At 36.9% G+C, this 16,907-nt stretch overlaps 1 protein-coding gene across 3 annotated transcripts in view; it reads right to left on the bottom strand.

The window, feature by feature from the left end:
* Positions 1–16,907, bottom strand: part of TTC39B (tetratricopeptide repeat domain 39B) — a gene marked incomplete at its 5' end in the record, with an annotated part of 127,765 nt that overhangs the window by 26,198 nt on the left and 84,660 nt on the right. For all 3 annotated transcript variants that reach the window (XM_079707242.1, XM_079707240.1, XM_079707241.1), the window contains 5 exons: positions 541–600; positions 686–753; positions 1,763–1,871; positions 3,415–3,480; positions 4,857–4,962. In XM_079707242.1, coding sequence (XP_079563368.1) covers positions 541–600; positions 686–753; positions 1,763–1,871; positions 3,415–3,480; positions 4,857–4,962 — 409 coding nt within the window. The remainder of the gene's footprint in view (positions 1–540; positions 601–685; positions 754–1,762; positions 1,872–3,414; positions 3,481–4,856; positions 4,963–16,907) is intronic.

Raw genomic sequence — 16,907 nt, 5'->3', positions numbered from 1 at the left:
ATTTAGAAATACTGACCTGGAAAGAAATCCAAGATGTATTTTAAGTAGAAAAAAATCAAATCAAGGAAAAATACATGTTTGACCCCATTTGTGTAGAAGAAAATTGTTCATGAGTATATTTATATAAAAGGCTATTCACTCTTCTTCTTCAAGGGAATTAGTGAATAATTTCCTTTGATGGGGAGCACACATGTAGTACAGTGGAGTGACCTTTATGCAGGGGCAAGATTCCAAAGTCAATATGTAATACCGAGATGGATAGTAGTCAAAGATTTTTGAAAGCCCCTTAAACTGCCCAACTGTATTTCTATATCCTACCCTGAATTGCCTCAGGTACTTTATGTGCAAATGTAGAGTATATTCAGTAATCTATGACATATCATAGAGTGCATCCACACAATTAACTTTTGGCTTTTTAATTACATATCTTCCCTTTATTTCTGTCTAGTGCATATAGCTGGACTTGCTCATAAGGAATGGGTGCACTACACAACTCCACCAGATAGACAGCCCCCTAAATGACCCCCTCAAATAAGTTACCTCTTCCACATTTCCTTTCAGCAGCTCTATCCGGCCATGATAAAACAACATGAGGGAGCCCTGCGGAGGGAGAAACAGACTGTTCAATGGTCAACCCTGGTTGATTGATTATGGTTGAAAAAGACACTTGAAATTCTAAGCGTACATTTGGAAACTGCTGGAGGTAGGGTTCAAGGAGACTCTCTGCTTCCACAACATTCACTTCTCCTGTACCTAGAAATTTAACAGGAAAAACCTCAGTCTGCAAGAAATGTGGTCGACATTGATAACTATTTCTCCAAATTTCATTAAAATATAGCAAAGACCTATTCATGGAAAACATGAAAACTGTTAATTTGTCATTTTAATATTTGGGAAAGGGCTTCCCTGGTGGCGCAGTGGTTGAGAGTCCACCTGCTGATGCAGGGGACACGGGTTCGTGCCCTGGTCCGGGAAGATCCCACATGCCGCGGAGCGGCTGGGCCCGTGAGCCATGGCTGCTGAGCCTGCACGTCCGGAGCCTGTGCTCCGCAACAGGAGAGGCCACAACAGCGAGAGGCCCATGTACCGCAAAAAAAAAAAAAAAAAAAAAAAATTTGGGAAATAAAAGAAGACAGGTCTCATCTATGACTTTAGTTTAAGAAAGCTCTCGGGCAAATTCTTAGGAGCAGAGGTGGTTGCCTTCAATTCCTAATTGAAATTTCTGGTTTTAATAGCAATATTAAACTTATTTTAACCAAAAATTTAATTTTCTGCTAAAAAAAGAAATGTAATATGCTAAAAATAGATCACCTTAAACAAGCTTTATAAAATTTTTTAGCTGAGAACAGATTAAAAAGAATTTGATGGGGCTTCCCTGGTGGCGCAGTGGTTGAGAGTCTGCCTGCCGATGCAGGGGACACGGGTTCGTGCCCCGGTGCGGGAAGATCCCACATGCCGCGGAGTGGCTGGGCCCGTGAGCCATGGCCTCTGAGCCTGTGCATCTGGAGCCTGGGCTCCGCAACGGGAGGGGTCACAACAGTGAGAGGCCCGCGTACCACAAAAAAAAAAAAAAAAGAATTTGATGAAAGAAACCCTCCACCCCTCTGCCAAATGTTACTATGAGAAATGTCATAATTTTCCACTTTTACTCAAAAAAAAGGTAAATATAGACTACGTCCTCTTACTGATTTTTCTAAATTTTTACTTACTCAGATGAAAGATAATCAACTTTCAATGATGTGAAATATAATCCAGTCCTTACCAAGTATCAGGGAGATATAAGTATGAAAAGCTAGTATAGTTAAGCAGCATAGTGGAGACCTCATGCTTCTTCCTAAGGCACCTTCCCGTAACTGCAGGATGCCCAACTCCTATAGGAATTAGAGGCATTTTAGAATGAGAAGAGCATGATTGAAACATCATATTCAGAGACTTTAAAATGCTAGCTCACGGATCCCCATCCTCCATGAAGGTGGGGTTTATTTTTCAAGAGCTTAGAATAGCAGTAGTATCTAACTAGAAACAAATTTTACATTTTAAACTGGCATAAGACAATCTCCCCAATTCTTATATCATGTGATCTTAGGGAGAGAAAAAGGTAGAGCTCATTTCATAGAAAATGCTGTATTTCTCTTATATAAATATTAATTTATTAAAACATATTGAGGATCTAAGTACAAAACGCTATGGTGGGTATGAATATATACAGTTCTATGTCTAAAGATCTTTCCATCAAATAGCGAAGGTAGTACATGAACACATAATTTTATTGGAATATGGCGAGGGCCATAAGAAAGATAAGTAAATGATTCTGAAAGTTAAGAATACTTGAGCTTTGTTGGGAGAAGATAAGGGAAAGCTTTGTGGAATAGGTGACATTTATCTCAATCCTAATGGATGGAGAGGCTCTCAAGAGACATTATTTGGGAGGATGCCAGTTGGGGAGGACATCCAAAACAGACACCAGCAGAAGCATGGAAACAGAAAAGCACAGGGTCTATTTGGTGAACAACCATTTGCCCAGTTTAGCAGGAACACTGGGGAAGCAAAAAGGATGGGTAGTAGGCTAGCAGCATTGGCTAGAATCAGATCCTAGGGCCCTTGAATCCATGCTATAGTTCGGACTTTATTCAAGGGGCAAGGTGGAGCTACTAAAGAAATAAGGTGGAAGATGAATAGTAGAGGGGAAGGGTAACGATGAAATACAGAGTCTGAATAGATAGACCATATCAGGAAGGGATCACCATAAACACATAATACTTATGGAGAACCTGGACAGTGGAATAAATAGGGAAAAAAATTACAGCTTCTTGTACTTGTTCTCATACATTTCTCAAAACTTGCTCTCTGGACTAACAGGGACAACTTTTGCAATAAGGCAACTCTGGCAATAGCATATTGAGTGTTATGATTAATAAATGTTATACACTACAAAAACAACCACACAGAACTATAACAAACAAAACTCATGGAAAACAAATTTCCTTGCTTAGTTTTATAGTGAAATTTGTAAAAACAAGGAAAACCAAAACACTGCAACTATGCTTGATCCATATGAATCATAAAATGTTAGACAGGGAAATCTAGCCTAATTTCTTGGTTTTGCAGGAAATGTTGGGGTTGCAAAAGTGTTAGGGAAGCATATTTTAACCTCACATGAGTACTAAAGATCCAGCAAGCAGCAATATTAGTAAAACATAAATTTTAATCCCAGAATTTAAATAACAAAGATGAAAATTTTTAACTTTCAATAGAAAAACCATCTCTAACTCCTGAAAAATATAATCAAGACCCAATGCCTCTTTATTGTTCTGAAAACAAATTGCTAGTTACGAGGACATGTTGTATTTCCCTCATATTCAATAAATAACTTTTATTTTCCTTGTCAAAATTAAGAAAAAATTAATTTTGTACCCTATTTCCAGAAAATCCTATAAATTCTAGTAGTCTGATAATCCGTGCTGGTAAAAGGGACAGCATCTGTAAGAAAAAAAATACAAGTGTACTTATGTGTTAGTACATCTAACTGTAGATAAATGTTAAACTCTAACCAACTTAAAATTTTAATGATTCAGTAATATGAAAAATTAGAACCAAGGTTAAACCACTGGACACGTCTCAATCACCACATACTGCACCTAGTATAATCATTACTTGTGACTTAATTTCATTTAGTTAAGACAATACACCTAAAAAATTAAAAACAAAACAAAACAGAAAACCTGGCTTTTTCAGAATGCTCTAAAGAACACTTGCTCCTTTCATGTGGGTTGATAAAGTGATGAGAAGATAACCCCCAGTGTCCACCTCCAAACAGTGTTTCTTTTAGCATCCTTTTCCAGAAAGCAAAAGTCTGTTGTATTCTTCATATATGCAGGCATGACCCAGAAGTAGACACCTACAGCACTACAGCCCCTCTGTGGGACATCCCTACAGAGTAGGATAAAGGGAAGTCCTCCCAGGGCAGAACTTTGAGCAGTGCCCTGGTTGTTCACTTTGCTTGGAAGGAGAAATGGCCATATATGCAATTATTTACTGATTCATGGGTGGTTGCCAATGGTTTGGTTGGATGGTCAGGGCTTTAGAAAGAACATGATGGGAAAATTGATGACAAGGAGCTCTGGGAAAGAGGTATACGGACAGACCTCTCAGAATGGGTAAAAAATGTGAAGATATTTGTGTCCCATGTGAATGTTCACCAAAGGCTGACCTCAGCAGAGGAAAATTTTGATATTCAAGTGGATAGGGTGATTCATTTTGTGGATACTAGTCAGCCTCTCTCTTCAGCCACCTCCATCATCAACCAATGGGCTCATGAACAAAGCAGCCACGGTAGTGTATACACTTAAGTGTGGGATTCCCTTTACCACTTAATTTTCTCACCAATTCCAGTCAAAGCTTAATAAAATATCAAAATATCTAAATAATATAGCAATTGGACAGATATCTACTCAAACCCTTCATCTACCCCAGAGCTTCATCATCCCTCAAACTATATTGTTCCCTCACCTATTTTCAATTTCAGAGCCACCATTGCTATAGCAATAATATTTCTGATGTGGAAATAGAACTGAATTTCAAGCTTCTTATTACCAAAAAATGTTACTAGTCCATTCAGAGAGCTGCATGCTTCCCTTATTATACAATCAAAAACTATTCCGAGCATGTGCAGAACTTTACAGCACATTCTGGCCAAAGCCCCCACTGGTTCACAGCACAAGAAAACTGATCCCACTGTAGCCACTTGCCAACCAAACCCAGGTAGTGGTTCAGGGTGAGGTTCAAATGCAGTAGCAGAGGCACTGAAAACCTAAGGTTCTTTTACAAAAGATTCTGGTTGCTTTCTGATTACTTACCAAATTAAAGGCCCCTATTCCAAGCTTGACGCCACCTTCAAACTCATAGAATAATTGCTGCTCAACTTTGTTCTTCTGAATTACATGCAGAATAGAAAGACATTCTCTGGATTGAAGAAAACAGTTATACTGTAAGTTTACTATGAGACTGAAAACTAATTTTAAGTCAAATTTTGCATTTACATACCATAAGATAAATGTCATTAGCCAAAACACTAGAGAATTTTTAAGTGGATGATGCTGTGTTGAGTTTACTCTTTTTTTCTTTTTTTAGTTTGCCGATATTTTATTTTATTTTTTAATACATCTTTATTGGAGCATAATTGCTTCACAATGCTGTGCTAGTTTCTGTTGTACAACAAAGTGAGTCAGCCATATGCATACATATATCCCCATATCCCCTCCCTCTTGAGCCTCCCTCCCACCCTCCCTATCCCACCCTTCTACTGGGTAATCATCATTAAGGAAAAATGACACACTCATTTCTACACTGTTTATCAGGACCAATCTTTCTGGGCTTAAAGCAAAAGAGGGTTCAAATATCAGCAAGCATGACCCAGGAGCCATAGGACTGAAGGACTGTGATCACACAGTTTCCCAGCAATGTGTTAGAGGAGACTACCTAGGAATGCTCGGTCTCTCAGCTGTTGTGCACACTTCAGCAACCTACCTTCCACTGAGTAACTGAGGTGCTACTGACAAAAAGACTTGAATTTCAGCATGATCACCATGGTCTCAAATAGACCAAAATAAAACTCACAACTAGGAAAGATTGAAAGAGGAAAGCAAGCTTGATCACAATTGCCTGCAACTGTCCTCTTATTTTTCCCTCTTCCATCCAAGCCAATCTTTCTGATTTCTCACTTTAATTAATTTTCTATGCATTTTTCCCTTTCCCTTCACATCTTCGAAAGGCAAATACTTAATAAGAGAAATGCAGGGCTTCCCTGGTGGCGCAGTGGTTGAGAGTCCGCCTGCCGATGCAGGGGACATGGGTTTGTGCCCCGGTCCGGGAAGATCCCACATGCCGCGGAGCGGCTGGGCCCGTGAGCCATGGCCCCTGAGCCTGCGCGTCCGGAGCCTGTGCTCCGCAACGGGAGAGGCCACAACAGTGAGAGGCCCGCGTACCACAAAAAAAAAAAAAAAAAAAAATAAGAGAAATGCAGATGAAAACAATGACAAAGATGTAAAAATTGGCAATAACCACAAATTGCTTATCAAACTGACAGATATATTTTTAAAGGTAATAAGAAATAGCCAGATATTATGTATCACCTGGTGTGATGCAATTATAAATCATGCAACTTCACTTATGATGTATTCTAGCCAAATGCATCTAACCTGAATCTAATTTCCAGTTTACAGGAAATATAAGGGGCTACAGGAATGCTATGGACTGAACTATATTTCCCCCAAATTCATATGTTGAAGCTCTAATCCCCCGCCCAGTGTGACTGTATTTGAAGACAGAGATTTTAGGAAGTAATTAAGGATAAATGAGGTCATACGGGTGGGGTCCTCCTCTGATAAGACTGATGGCCTTATAAGAGGAAGGTCTCTCATTGCCATGTGAGGACACAGTGAGAAGGTGGCTGTCTGCAAGCCAAGAAGAGAGTCCTCACCAGAACCTGATCATGATGGTACCCAGATCTTGGACTTTCATCCTCCAGAACTGTGAAGAAATAAATTTCTGTTGCTTATGCCATCCAGTATATGATATTTTGTTATGGCACCCTGAGCTGACTATGGCAAGGAACAAGCTAAATGAAAACTCAAGGAAGCCACCAAACAAATCTGTACATATCCTGCAGGACAAATGGGTTGGGCTTTTCAACAACTCTCATGAATATAGAGACTCTTCTAGAATAAGATGTATTTAATGAACGTAAACACTGGATGCTCAAGACAGTCTTGGGTTGGATCCTGGTGCTGACATTCCAGCAGTAAAAGAGATTTGGGGCCAACAGGCAAAATTTGAACATGGATTGAGTATTACATGAAATGAAGACTTGTTGACACGAAAAAGTAAAGATCATTAACTGAAAAAAGCAGGTTAAAAAATAGTACATACAGTGTGATCTCATTTTTGTTTAAAAAATATATATCTTTAGATACATGTAGAAAATATTCTGAAAGAATATATACTAAGGTGTTAACAGCCATAATTACTGGGTGATAAGTATATGGGGTGTGTGTGTATTTTAATATTTGCTCATCCACGTTTTCCTATTTTCCAAAATATATATGCCACTTTTGTGATAAAACCCATTACTTTAATTTTTTAAATGGAAAACCAGTGCTGGCAAAGGTAAGAACAAATAGACACATTCATTTATTTCTGGTAAAATGGTAGTTATAGTAAAGAGGTTGGCAACCTATTGGAACATAGCCACACCCATTTACTTATAGTCTATGGCTGCTTACACCTTGCGGTCATAGAGTTGAGTAGTTGGGACAGAGATCTTACATCCCACAAGCCTAAACACTTACTGTCTGGTATTTTAAGAAAAAGTTTGCCAATCCAATTATTCTTCAGAATAATTTTGCAATATATATCAGAAATCTTACACACATGCATAGCTTTGAACCAACAAATCTAATTGTATTCTAAGGAAATAGCATGGATACACACAAAACTTGACCTATAAGGAAAGATACTGTATTACTACCTATAAGAAAAATTTATAAACAAACTAAATAGGCAACAAACGGAAATTGGTTATGAAGACAGTTGCATGCATGCATACATTTATACATACACATGTAGTATATCCACATAGTGGAATACTATGGAGCCATTAAAAGTCATGATTAATTAAAAATACTTAATGACCTAAAATTTTCTGACATGAAGTGAAAAAGGAAATTTCAAAATGCCACAAAGCATATAATTTCACTGTATAAAAAGATAATTATATATGCTTATACACATGCACAAAAATTCAAATGTCAAAATATCAACAGGATGGCAGGATATGCATATTATGTTCAGAGTTATTTTCTGTGTAAATATTCTATTTGCTGATAATAGATGATTATTACAAAATGCTCAAATAATATGGAGAGAGCCTAAGTGTCCCTACACAATCATCCCACAGAGAGACGGTCACTGTTAACAGCCTGGTACATAATTTTCTAGTTGTTTTTATGCTTTACTAAGAATGCAATCTTTAGAAAACACAAAAGAGATCATATAGTATATACTCTTCAATAGATTATATTGACAATTTTCCATGAAAATGCATGAAAGCTACCTTATTCTTTAACAAGTGCATATTATTCCATTCTATGGAATAATTCATTTAACCAAATTCCTATTCTTAAATTTTCAAGTTGTTTCAAAATATTCCATAGTACAAACAATGCTGCTAAGAGTGTCCTTAGACCTTCATCAAGTACTTTCCTATATCAAGGACTATAACTATATTTATACCATCCTAGTTGTTCATAGGATAAATTCTTAGAAAAACAACTTCTGAGATCGAAGGTGATACATATTCTTAATTTTGGTATATACTGCCAGAACATCCTTCATAAAAACTCTATCAGTTTAGACCCCCACCAACCTATAAGTTTCTCACACTGTCATTTGCCTTGAGTCATTTATATCACATTTCTATTTGTATTTTTTATTACGGGATATTTTTGCCATGATGAAAATTTATATGTTTATTTGCTCAAGTCAGTCTTCTATGGTTTCTGATTTTATGTCACACTTTAAAAGGCTTCTGAAATTGACATCATATATCTACAGATATGACACACTGAGAAGGACACCATATCACTTCTATAGTATTCTTGCCATAGAAAAATCTGAATTTAATCATTAAGCAACATTAGATAAGTCCACCTTGAGCGATGGTCTAAAAAATACCTGCCCAGTATTCTTCAAAAATGTCAAGATCCTGAAAGACAAAGAAAGACTGAGGGACTCTTCCAGATTAAAACTGACTAAGGAGACGAAACAACTAAATGTGACATCCAGGATCCTGGAGTGAATCCTGGACCAGAATAAGGACACTGGTGGGACAACTAGAAAAATTTGAGTAAAGTCAATGAAGTAGTTAATAATATTATATCAATGTTCGTTTCCTGGTCTTAATAATTATACTGTGGTTCTATAAGACGTTAACATTTGTATATTGGAAGAATACATGAAAATTCTTTGTAAAAATTCTGGAATCATTTCAAAGTGAAAATTTTTTAAATAAATCAAAAGTTTAAAGGCCTTTGTACTTTAGGACTATAAAAAGACTTTCCTATGTTTTTGCTTGTACTCTTCTAAAAATATTTTAATATTAAATCTATATGGAATGTATCATTTTTTAAATTTAATTTTATTTATTTTTTTATGCAGCAGGTTCTTATTAGTCATCAATTTTATACACATCAGTGTATACATGTCAATCCCAATCGCCCAATTCATCACACCACCATCCCCAACCCCCCACCGCTTTACCCCCTTGGTGTCCATACGTGTGTTCTCTACATCTGTGTCTCAATTTCTGCCCTGCAAAGTGGTTCAACTGTACCATATTTCTAGGTTCCACATATATGTGTTAATATATGATATTTGTTTTTCTCTTTCAGATTTACTTCACTCTGTATGACAGTCTCTAGATCCATCCACATCTCAACAAATGACCCAATTTCGTTCCTTTTTATGGCTGAGTGATATTCCATAGTATATATGTACCACATCTTCTTTACCCAGTCATCTGTCGATAGGCATTTAGGTTGCTTCCATGACCTGGCTATTGTAAATAGTGCTGCAATGAACATTGGGGTGCATGTGTCTTTTTGAATTATGGTTTTCTCTGGGTATATGCCCAGTAGTGGGATTGCTGGATCATATGCTAATTCTATTTTTAGTTTTTTAAGGAACCTCCATACTGTTCTCCATAGTGGCTGTATTAATTTACATTCCCACCAACAGTGCAAGAGGGTTCCCTTTTCTCCACACCCTCTCCAGCATTTGTTGTTTGTAGATTTTCTGATGATGCCCATTCTAATTGGTGTGAGGTGATACCTCATTGTAGTTTTGATTTGCATTTCTCTAATAATTAGTGATGTTGAGCAGCTTTTCATGTGCTTCTTGGCCATCTGTCTGTCTTCTTTGGAGAAATGTCTACTGAGGTCTTCTGCTCATTTTTGGATTGGGTTGTTTGTTTTTTTTAATATTGAGCTGCATGAGCTGTTTATATATTTTGGAGATTAATCCTTTGTCTATTGATTCATTTGCAAATATTTTCTCCCGTTCTGAGGGTTGCCTTTTCGTCTTGTTTATGGTTTCCTTTGCTGTGCAAAAGCTTTTAAGTTTCATTAGGTCCCATTTGTTTGTTTTTGTTTTTATTCCCATTACTCTAGGAGGTGGATCAAAAAAGAGCTTGCTGTGATTTATGTCAAAGAGTGTTCTTCCTATGTTTTCCACTAAGAGTTTTATAGTATCCGGTCTTACATTTAGGTCTCCAATCCATTTTGAGTTTATTTTTGTGTATGGTGTTAGGGAGTGTTCTAATTTCATTCTTTTACATGTAGTTGTCCAGTTTTCCCAGTACCACTTATTGAAGAGACTGTCTTTTCGCCATTGTATATCCTTGCCTCCTTTGTCATAGATTAGTTGACCATAGGTGCGTGGGTCTATCTCTGGGCTTGCTATCTTGTTCCATTGATCTATGTTTCTGGTTTTGTGCCAGTACCATATTGTCTTGATTCCTATAGCTTTGTAGTATAGTCTGAAGTCAGGGAGTCTGATTCCTGCAGCTCCATTTTTTTCCCTCAAGACTGCTTTGGCTATTCGGGGTCTCTTGTGTGTCCATACAAATTTTAAGATTTATTGTTCTAGTTCCACAAAAGATGTCATTGGTAATTTGAAAGGGATTGCAATGACTCTGTAGATTGCTTTGGGTAGTATAGTCATTTTCACAATATTGATTCTTCCAATCCAAGAACATGATATATCTCTCCATCTGTTGGTATCATCTTTAATTTCTTTCATTGGTGTCTTATAGTTTTCTGCATACAAGTCTTTTGTCTCCCAAGGTAAGTTTATTCCTAGGTATTTTATTCTTTTTGTTGCAATAGTAAATGGGAGTGTTTCCTTAATTTCTCTTTCAGATTTTTCATCATTAGTGTATAGGAATGAAAGATTTCTGTGCATTAATTTTGTATCCTGCAACTTTACCAAATTCATTGACTAGCTCTAGTAGTTTTCTGGTAGCATCTTTAGGATTCTCTATGTATAGCATCATGTCATCTGCAAACAGTGACAGTTTTACTTCTTCTTTTCCAATTTGTATTCCTTTTATTTCTTTTTCTTCTCTGATTGCCATGGCTAGGACTTCAAAACTATGTTGAATAATGGTGGTGAGAGTGGACATCCTTGTCTTGTTCCTGATCTTAGAGGAAATGCTTTCAGTTTTTCACCACTGAGAATGATGTTTGCTGTGGGTTTGTCGTATATGACCTTTATTATGTTGATGTAGGTTCCCTCTATGCCCACTTTCTGGAGAGTTTTTATCATAAATGGGTGTTGAATTTTGTCAAAAGCTTCTTCTGCATCTATTGAGATGATCATATGCTTTTTATTCTTCAATTTGTTAATATGGTGTATCACATTGATTGATTGGCATATATTGAAGAATCCTTGCGTCCCTGGAATAAATCCCACTTGATCATGGTGTATGATCCTTTTAATGTGTTGTTGGATTCTGTTTGCTAGTATTCTGTTGAGGATTTTTGCATCTATATTCATCAGTGATATTGGTCTGTAATTTTTTTGTAGTATCTTTGGTTGGTTTTGGTATCAGGGTGATGGTGACCTCATAGAATGAGTTTGGGAGTGTTCCTTCCTCTGCAATTTTTTGGAAGAGTTTGAGAAGGATGGGTGTTAGCTCTTCTCTAAATGTTTGATAGAATTCACCTGTGAAGCCATCTGGTCCTGGACTTTTGTTTGTTGGAAGATTTTTAATCACAGTTTCAATCTCATTATTTGTGATTGGTCTGTTCATATTTTCTATTTCTTCCTGGTTCAGTCTTGGAAGGTTATACCTTTCTAAAAATTTGTCCATTTCTTCCGGGTTGTCCATTTTATTGGCATAGAGTTGCTTGTAGTAGTCTCTTAGGATGCTTTGTATTTTTGTGGTGTCTGTTGTAACCTTCTCCTTTTTCATTGCTCATTTTATTGATTTGAGTCCTCTCCCTCTTTTTCTTGATGAGTCTGGCTAACGGTTTATCAATTTTGTTTATCTTCTCAAAGAGCCAGCTTTCAGTTTTATTGATCTTTGCTATTGTTTTCTTTGTTTCTATTTCATTTATTTCTGCTCTGATCTTTATGATTTCTTTCCTTCTGCTAACTCTGGGGGTTTTTTGTTCTTCTTTCTCTACTTCCTTTAGGTGTAAGGTTAGACTGTTTATTTGAGATTTTTCTTGTTTCTTGAGGTAGGCCTGTATAGCTATAAACATCCCTCTTAGAATTGCTTTTGCTGCATCCCACAGGTTTTGGATTGCCATGTTTTCATTGTCATTTGTCTCTAGGTATTTTTTGATTTCCTCTTTGATTTCTTCATTCATCTCTTGGTTGTTTAGTAATGTATTGTTTAGCCTCCATGTGTTTGTGGTTTTTTTCTTTTTTTACCCTGTAATTCATTTCTAATCTCATAGTGTTGTGGTCAGAAAAGATGCTTGATATAATTTCCGTTTTCTTAAATTTACTGAGGCTTGATTTGTGACCCAAGATGTGATCTATCCTAGAGAATGTTCCATGTGCACTTCAGAAGAAAGTGTAACCTGCTATTTGTGGATGGAATGTCCTATAAATATCAATTAAATCTATCTGGTCTATTGTGTCATTTAAAGCTTGTGTTTCCTTATTAATTTTCATTTTGGATGATCTGTGCATTGGTGTAAGTGAGGTGTTAAAGTCCCCCACTATTATTGTGTTACCTCGATTTCCTCTTTTAGAGCTGTTAGCAGTTGCCTTATGTATTGAGGTGCTCCTATGTTGCGTGCATATATATTTATAATTGCTATATCTTCTTCTTGGATTGATCCCTTGATCATTATGTAGTGTCCTTCCTTGTCTCTTGTAACATTCTTTATTTTAAAGTCTATTTTATCTGATATGAGTATTGCTACTCCAGCTTTCTTTTGATTTCCATTTGCATGGAATATCTTTTTCTATTCCCTCACTTTCAGTCTGTATGTGTCCCTAGGTCTGAAGTGGGTCTTTTGTAGACAGCATATATATGGGTCTTGTTTTTGTATCCATTCAGCAAGCCTGTGTCTTTTGGTTGGAGCATTTAATCCGTTCATGTTTAAGGTAATTATTGATATGTATGTTCCTGTGACCATTTACTTAATTGTTTTGGGTTTGTTTTTGTAGGTCCTTTTCTTCTCTTGTGTTTCCCACTTAAAGAAGTTCCTTTAGCATTTGTTGTAGAGCTGGTTTGGTCGTGCTGAATTCTCATAGCTTTTGCTTGTCTGTAAAGATTTTGATTTCTCCATCGAATCTGAATGAGATTCTTGCCGGGTAGAGTAATCTTGGTTGTAGGTTCTTCCCTTTCATCACTTTAATATACCATGCCACTCCCTTCTGGCTTGTAGAGTTCCTGCTGAGAAATCAGCTGTTAACCTTATGGGAGTTCCCTTGTATGTTATTTGTCATTTTCCCCTTGCTGCTTTCAATAATTTTTCTTTGTGTTTAATTTTTGCCAATTTGATTACTATGTGTCTTGGCATGTTTCTCCTTGGGTTTATCCTGTATGGGACTCTTTGTGCTTCCTGGACTTGGGTGGCTATTTCCTTTTCCACGTTAGGGAAGTTTTTGACTATAATCTCTTCAAATATTTTCTCTGGTCCTTTCTCTCTCTCTTCTCCTTCTGGGACTCCTATAATACGAATGTTGTTGCATTTAATGTTGTCCCAGAGGTCTCTTAGGCTGTCTTCATTTCTTTTCATTCTTTTTTCTTTATTCTGTTCCGCAGCAGTGAATTCCACCATTCTGTCTTCCAGGTCACTTATCCGTTCTTCTGCCTCAGTTATTCTGCTATTGATTCCTTCTAGTGTAGTTTTCATTTCAGTTATTGTATTCTTCATCTCTGTTTGTTTGTTCTTCAATTCTTCTAGGTCTTTGTTAAACACTTCTTGCATCTTCTCAATCTTTGCCTCCATTCTTTTTTTGAGGTCCTGGATCATCTTCACTATCATTATTCTGAATTCTTTTTCTGAATGGTTGCCTATCTCCACTTCATTTAGTTGTTTTTCTGGGGTTTTATCTTGTTCCTTCATCTGGTACATAGCCCTCTGCCTTTTCATCTTGTCTATCTTTCTATGAATGTAGTTTTTGTTCCACTAGGCTGCAGGATTGTAGTTCTTCTTGCTTCTGCTGTCTGCCCTCTGGTGGATGAGGCTATCTAAGAGGCTTGTGCAAGTTTCCTGATGGGAAGGACTGATGGTGGGTAGAGCTGACTGTTTCTCTCTGGAATGTATCTTTTATACAGTCTTTTTTCCAAAACGAAGAGCCAATTTTTCCAAAACCATTTATTAAAGTACCCATATTTTCCCACTGATTTTAAAGAGATTTATGTATATATAGGTTTTTAGTATGCTTTGAATTCCCTGGTAAATGTATGTGTGTGTACATAGAAGTGCATGCACAATGTGCACACACGCATGCATGCACGCGCACACACACACGCACACACACATACACACGCACACAAGCGTTTCTAAGCCCTATGTTCCATTCCACTGATATATATTTCTGTGCCATTACAAGACTATTTTAATTCCTTTGGTTTTTAAGTTTTGATGACTGAAAAAGCAATCAACTCTTTAACATTCTTTTATATCTTCTAAAAAACATTTCAAGAGGAAAAGTAAAAACAATATATCAGGTTCCCAAAATCCACTCCCTTCCAGGATTTTCAATGGAATATAATTTTATGAAATCATTTTGGGTAAAAGCATCTCTTAAAATACTAAATCTTCATTCTGCTTCTAGTAATGGCAGGGTGGCTTATATTAGATTAACCCTCCCACGGATAACAATTATAAACTCTGGACAAAATGCAAAATACATATTTAAAATATATTGGTAGGCACTGGAAACTGAAAAAAAAAAGTAATGGGAAACTGGAGAAGGGCTGAAATTTGAAAAAAGAGAACAACTCTTGAAGGGACCTTAAGTTTATATGGCTAGTCACCTGGAAGTACTCCCCAGTACACTTGGTGCGGGGTGCCTAGAACTTACACAGAAAGCCACAGTCTTATTGGCTTCAAAAGGAGCACAGAGTTCAAATCTGCCAGAGTATCTATAAGGTAATGGGGGAATTTTCAGATAGGAGAGAACCACATAGGAGGGAAACACCAAAATCAGTGTTAGAACTCCACTCAAATTCTTGGCTGATTCATGAACTATGTGAGCACTGGGGAAACTCCAAAGAAAAGCAGAGACAAGATAGAAGAAGTAATGGAACCAAGATTTCAGATGCTGCCCACTACCAAAGAGTAAGAGTATGGGCTCTAAGTCTAGTCAAGTCAAATACTTCCCAGAGCAAGAATCAGCACTACTCGGAGAAAGAAAACAGAACCTAGAGTCTCTACAATGTATCACTATCTAGTGTACAATCAAAAAATTATTGACTTGAGAACAGAAAAACATGACATATAGTCAGGAGAAAAAGCAGGCAATAGAAATTGACCCCAAGACAGCCCAGATGTTGAGATAATGTCTAATCTGAAGAAAACAATTTTTTTAAATGGACAGCAGCTCAGTGACCTATTGAACAAAATCAGGTAACTAACAAGTAATTAGGGTCTCAGAAGGAGAAAAGTGAGAATAGAGCAGAAAAAAATACTTGAAGAAATAATAGCTACACATTTCTCAAAGCCATACTTAAGCACATCAGTCAATGTGCTAAGAATCAAAAATACAAGTCTTCAAAGCAGCCAGAAGAAATGACAAATTACAGGCAAGGGAACAATAATTAAAATAACAGCTGACTTATGATCAGAAACAACAGAGGTTATAATACAATGGATTGACAGTTTTAAAGGGGTAAAAGAAGAAAAGAAAAAGAAAACCTTGTAACTCAAGAATACTATACTGAGCAAAAACAGCCTTCAAAAATAAAGATGTGGGCTTCCCTGGTGGCGCAGTGGTTGAGAGTCCACCTGCCGATGCAGGGGACATGGGTTCGTGCCCTGGTCCAGGAAGATCCCACATGCCACGGAGTGGCTGGGCCCGTGAGCCATGGCCACTGAGCCTGCGAGTCCGGAGCCTGTGCTCCGCAGTGGGAGAGGCCACAACAGTGAGAGGCCCGCGTACCGCAAAAAAATAAATAAATAAAAAATAAAGATGTTTTCAGGTAAATGAAACAGTGAGAATTGCTGAAAGTAGACACACACTGTAAGAAATCTTAAAAGAAATGCTTCAGTCTGAAATTAGACAGGAATGAATGAAGAACACCAAAAATGGTAAATATATGGGTTAATAGTGAAGACCATGACATAAAATTGTTTAAAGCAAAAGGTGGGTACCACTCTGTGGGGTGTATAATATACATACGTGTACTATTGTAAGAATAGTATAAAAGACAACAGGTGGTAAATGAAACTATACTTTTGCAAAGTTCTTATATTTGTGCAATGGTACAATATTAACTCTAAGTTGACTATGATAAGTTAAGAAGGCTATTATAATCACTAGAGCAAACATTTAAAAAAATTAAAGAGGGCTATAGCTAAGAAAACAATGGAAGGATTCCACTGGAATACATATACATATTTTTTTTTAATTAAAGCAAAAGAAGGCGGAAAAATAAGGAGGGGGGACAAATAAGGCAAAGGGAAAAAGCAAAATGGTATTCACAAGTGCAAACATACTAACTGTCACACTGAATAAAAAAGCAAGTCCCAATTAAGCATGTTCACAAAAAATGCAAATTAAATATAAAAACAAAGTTAGGTTTAAAGTAAAAGAATATATGCCATGCAAATACTAATTATAAAAAAGCACGAGTAGCTTTATTAATATCAGACAAAACAGAT

Source organism: Hyperoodon ampullatus (genome assembly GCF_949752795.1).
Source record: "Hyperoodon ampullatus genome assembly, chromosome: 6".
NCBI classification, from domain to species: domain Eukaryota; kingdom Metazoa; phylum Chordata; class Mammalia; order Artiodactyla; family Ziphiidae; genus Hyperoodon; species Hyperoodon ampullatus.
The sequence above is the reverse complement of the archived record's forward strand: the minus strand, read 5'-3'. Positions and strand labels throughout refer to the sequence as shown.